At 48.8% G+C, this 5618-nt stretch overlaps 1 protein-coding gene across 1 annotated transcript; it reads left to right on the forward strand.

Annotated features, from left to right (window-relative positions):
• Positions 1-154: 154 nt before the first annotated feature.
• On the forward strand, positions 155-2614 carry LOC106819835 (retinoic acid receptor RXR-alpha-B-like; the record flags this gene model as incomplete). The annotated part of the gene is made up of 2 exons (XM_014824413.1): positions 155-425; positions 1444-2614. Coding segments are annotated over 2 exons (537 nt in total), but the record flags the coding sequence as incomplete, so codon positions are not given.
• Between the last annotated feature and the right edge of the window lie 3004 nt (positions 2615-5618).

Here is a 5618-nt window from a genome sequence, read left to right on the forward strand (position 1 = left end):
GCGTGCGTGCATGCGTGCGTGCGTGCGTGCGTGCGTGCGTGCGTGCGCGTCGTGCGTGCGTGCGTGCGTGTGTGCGTGCGTGCGTGCGTGCGTGCGTGCGTGTGTGCGTATATACGTGTGCGTTACATCATGCACGCATTACATCACATATGTTACATCACACACTTACATCACACGCGTTACATGGTCGTGTGTTGCAGGTTGGAACGAGCTGTTGATCGCCGCGTTCTCTCACCGCTCGATCAGCGTGAAGGACGGCATCCTGCTGTCGACGGGTCTGCACGTCCACCGCAGCAGCGCGCACGGCGCCGGCGTCGGACAGATCTTCGACCGCGTGCTTACCGAGCTCGTCGCGAAGATGCGCGAGATGAAGATGGACAAGGCGGAGCTCGGCTGCCTGCGCTCCGTCATACTGTTCAACCCGGGTGAGTCTAGGTCTCTCCTCTTTCTCTCCTCTATCTCTCTCCTCTGTCTCTCTCCTCTGTCTCTCCTCTGTCTCTCCTCTATCTTTCTCCTCTGTCTCTCTTCTCTGTCTCTCCTCTGACTCTCCTCTGTCTCTCCTCTGTTTCTCCTCTATCTCTCCTCTGTCTCTCTCCTCTGTCTCTCCTCTGTCTCTCCTCTGTCTCTCTCCTCTGTCTCTCCTTTGTCTCTCCTCTATCTCTCTCCTCTGTCTCGGCTCTGTTTCTCCTCTGTCTATCTCCTCTGTCTATCTTCTCTGTCTCTCCTCTATCACTTTTCTTTGTCTCTCCTCTATCTCTCCTCTGTCTTTTCTCTGTCTCTCTCCTGCTCTTACTTCTCCTCCTGTCTCTCCTCTGTCTTCTTCTCCTCTGTCTTCTCTTGTCTCTCTCCTCTGTCTCTCCCTCTGTCTCTCCTCTTGTCTCTCCTCTGGTCTCTCTCTTCTGTCTCTCCTCTGTTCATCTCTCCTCTGTCTCTCCTCTGTCTCTTCCTCTGTCTCGCATCTGTTTCTCTCTGTTGTCTTCCTTTGCTCTCTTCCTCTATCTCTCTCCTTGTCTCTATCCTCTATCTTTATCCTCGGTTCTCTTCTCTGTCATCTCTCATCTATCTCTCCCTCTGTTTCTCCTCTTCTCGGCCTCTTTTTCTCCTCTGTTCTCTCTCTGACTCTCCTCTCTTCTCCTCTGTCTCTCCTCTGTCTATCTCCTTTAGGCTCTCTCCTGTCTTTCTTCCTTATCTCTCTCCTCAGTCTCATCTCTATCTCTCCCCTGTCTCTCCTACTCTCTTCTCTCTCTCATCTCTCTCTCTTTATCTATCTATAGTATTTATCTCTTTGTCTCTATTCCTCACTCTTGCACTCTCGCTCTCTCTTCTCTCTCTCCCCCTCCCCTCCCCCTCCCCCCGCTCCCCCTCCTGCGTTCCCCCTCCTGCGTTCCCCTCTCCCCCCTCTCTCTCTCGCTACGTACTAACACCTAATCATCATCGTTGCAGACGCGAAGGGCCTGAAGAACATCAAGCAGGTGGAGCGACTGCGGGAGATGGTCTACGCTTCGCTCGAGGAGTACTGCCACCAGAAGTTCGGCGACGAGCCGGGCCGCTTCGCGAAGCTGCTTCTCCGGCTGCCCGCGCTGCGCAGCATCGGCCTCAAGTGCCTCGAGCATCTCTTCCTCTTCAAGCTCATTGGCGACACGCCGATCGACACGTTCCTCATGGAGATGCTCGAAGCGCCGCCCCTCAACGAGAGCAACAGCGAGTAGGGGGCGCCGCCGCGGGGGCGATAGGGGGCGCGGCCGCGGGGAGCGGTGGGGTGATAGGGGGCGCCACCGCGAGAAAATTGCGGTAGGCGACAGGTGGCGCCACCGTGCGAAGACAGCGGCAGTGATTAGACGCGTGTGGAGGCGCCCCCTGGTGAGAGAGCGAGAAGGGCATGCCGCGTGTTTGACGGGGCGCGTCGAGAAAAAGATCGTTGAGATTTAGGAAATTCCGGTTCATGTATAGTGTTGCGTGCGTGCGTGCGTGCTTATGCATGCGTGCGTGCGTGCGTGTGCGAGTTTTGTCGGTTTGACTGCCCAAATATTTTATCTAGCTGTGGGAGGAAGCGAAAGCATGGGGACAGCCTGCTCTCTTGTTTGGTATCACGCGTCTCGGCAGTGCATGCCGGACGCATCGCGTCTGCACCGAGCAGCTTTCTAACAGCATCCGTGAACTTTGTTTCGGCTGAATGCACGGCACGGGATGCACATGCGTAGGATGCACACGGGTGAAGGGTGCACGCGCGGTGGGGGATGCACATGAGCATGATTAAAAAGGCTGCACAGACTGGGAGATGCACACAGTAGAAGAAGACTGCACATACATGGTGGGATGCACACGGGAGACGAATGCACGGTCATCGTGGGATGCACTCGCGCACAAGGTAGCCATACGTATTGGAGAAAGGCGCACGCACGCGCGTGGTGTTCGCTGTCGGTTTTATCGGTGTTTTATTCGAAGATGGTTGGCTTCACCATCATTGCAGTTTTCCGTTTTTTTTCTTAATTCGCTTTATTATCTTTTAACGCGTAGTACCGTGCACGAGTGTGGGCGCGATGTGTGTGATACATCAACACGCCCTCAGAACATGCCCCCTCCCCGATCATATATATATATATATATATATATATATATATATATATATATATATATATATATATATATATAAACAGGTGAAGAGGATAAAAACTATGGGAGTTAGCGTATTTCCGGACTTAAGATAATTAAGTCGAATCTAACGTCATGCTCGAGCCTGAGCCAGCATCAGTATATATACGGATTTGTTGTTTTGTTGTTGTTGTAAATATGATGTTTGGATGAAGAATGATGCTTACCAGTAACCGTGTGTGTGACGTGTGTATTGCTAGAAGGACTTCTGATTTCGCGACGCTTGAGCCCGCGCAGTTTTAAAGTAAAATAGAAAAATATAAGTCGGGCCGAGCGATTGAGAGAAAGCGGATTTGTGTATCATCTTGCACTAGTTACATTATATATATATATAAATATAAATATATACATATGACATATTACATATGAGTGCACGTTATATAAGATTATATATAGTATCGTTTCTGATTCATATCTATTGCTGTCGATTCTGTCATTGTGTATTATAACGCGTTCGGATTTCTCACAAAGAGGTGGACGTTTGACTTATTGTACTGTTTTGCATAAGTAGTATGATATGTAAATTACGTATGCATATATGTATATATGTAAGATCATGCTGCATGGTTAGCAGCGTTGCAAATGGCTTCCTAAGCCGTACGGGAGGAGCTAGTGATGTGCCGGGCGAGAATGCTGGCAGGAACAGCGATGTCCCAAAAACTAGTTCACTGACGAAATCGAGAGTTTGCTTTCACTTTAGCCGGAGGACTGGTGTACGGGAGCTAAATATGAATCGGCGACACTGCGTTTCCACAACACACACACACACACTTCGTCATCAAGCCATGCTTATCTATGACCTATTTTACCTATTTCCTACCTGTTGTTACCTATTTTCTGTCTCTACAGACTACGGGTACTAACACGAAATAGTTCATATTGTGACTAGCCTGCCTGCAGACGCACCCGGGTGACGTAAGTGGAATAGAAGAGCTTCACGGTCTGTGCTCACCGACTTCATACTGCTGATGCTGTTTTTCTTATGTTCAGCTTCAAGTACTGCTCCTGTTCAGTAAATAAAATTAGTGTACTCTGAAAACAAGTTGGAAGTATTCCGCGTTGCTTCTACATCCGTCGTGTTGTGATTATAATGCCGTTAACCAACCTTAATTAAGAGATGGTTGATGAGATGATCCTATTCAGGTCGAAGAGCGTGAAAGGGAGAAAGAGAGAGCGCGAAAGGGAGAGAGAGAGCGCGAAAGGGAGAGAGAGAGCATGAAAGAGAGAGAGAGCGCGAAAGGGAGAGAGAGAGCATGAAAGAGAGAGAGAGCGCGAAAGGGAGAGAGAGAGCGTGAAAGGGAGAGAGAGAGCATGAAAGAGAGAGAGCGCGTGCGAGAAAGAGAGAGCGCGTGAAAGGGAGAGAGGGCTAGTGTTAGTTCCAATCAAGGTTCCAATAACCGATTGGCGATCGACTCTAACGCCATCTACCAACAACTATAATTTATATTAAAATTTGCCTGGCTCAAGTGATACTATGCCGTGATTAGAATCCTCAGTATGTCTGAGTTCCATGCAGTAAAGATTTAATAATAATAATAGCTTAGTATAGCGTAGTAGATGTATCTATGCACATGGCTTCCAAGTAATTGCCGGGTTACCTTTGTTCTGAATTTGTTTTTTCAACTGACCGTTTATCAAACGAAATTTGCCATTAAAATATAAATAGCACGGTAACTCCATGACATAATTTTGTTCACTCAGCACTCTATTCTCCTATTTCTGGCCTTTAAAAAAGCCCAAGATCGTTTTTCTAGGTGCTTGCAGGGGCGGATCCAGGATTTTTGAAAGGGGGGGGTGTCTAGGAAGTAAAGGGCACTTTTTCCTGCTTAATTTTTGTGGTGTTTTAAAAAGCTGCCGAAGGCACTTAGGGGGTTTGGGGGACCAACCCCCCAAAAACATTTTTGTTAAATTGGTGCATTCTGAGAGCATCCGGTAGGAGTATCTATCTTGTATTTCTCGTTGCCACTATCCACCGTGTTGCACTGCACCATACGTAAGGTAAACCGCTAGTTACTGCGTATCGTCAGGTGGCGCCCTCGGGTGTCGCGGAGAGACACAAAACGCTACACATCTAACCGGCACAGCATATTTTCTACCTCCTGCTCCACAACACTCGGTATGGAAAGTAGCAGTGGCGTAGACAGGTCCTCAGTTGTGGGGGGGATGATTTCGCTGTTACTTCCATGATCATAATGTATATGAAGAGTGTGCGCGAGTAGCGCACACCGCGAGCGCCTTGGCGCAAAGCCCTTATTGGGTGGGGTCCAGGGGCCCGCCGTAGGGGCCCTGGCGGGGTGCAGGGGCAGGAGCGTCAGTTCTTGCCCGGGGTCCAGGGGGCGGAGCCCCCGGAAGCTCTTGGATTTTAGCAATTTAGAACCTTCAAGATGGTCGTTTTTGAGGTAATTGAAAAAAATTGATATTGTAAGTACAATTTTGTGAATTCGCAGGTAATTTTTTTCTTTGATCCAGAAGCGTTTAATAACACGCCCACCCTCCCCCCCCCCACACACACACAACCAGTGGCGGTCCGAGAAGTTGAATTTTAGGGGCGGCGGGCGAATCGTGCGAGCTCAAGGGCCCACGAGCGCGCATGTTGTGGATTTTTAAAAAGTTGCAATCTAAAAGCAATCAATTTTGGAAAATTTTGTTGAAAGTAACACCGGCTTCGATGCAATTTCCTGCACTATGAGCCCAGCACTATTAAACAATCTTCATCACAATAACATCACTGTTGAGTGAGTATTTTTACCTTTGGGCGACACCAAAGACTAAAATGCTTACTTACAAATCTGTGCTATGTAGAGGGTTGCCAGTGCAGACTTAACCTAGGGCTAAAATACATTTACCCTAAAAATTCTAGGGGGGCGACACCCCCTTGCTACCGACCCCCCGCTTTGGACAACTACAGCACTGGAATCATCTCCCTGCAAATTTTGATAAAACGTATATTTTACATGCAGAGTGAG

Source organism: Priapulus caudatus, unplaced genomic scaffold (genome assembly GCF_000485595.1).
Source record: "Priapulus caudatus unplaced genomic scaffold, Priapulus_caudatus-5.0.1 Scaffold4709, whole genome shotgun sequence".
Lineage (NCBI taxonomy): Eukaryota > Metazoa > Priapulida > Priapulimorpha > Priapulimorphida > Priapulidae > Priapulus > Priapulus caudatus.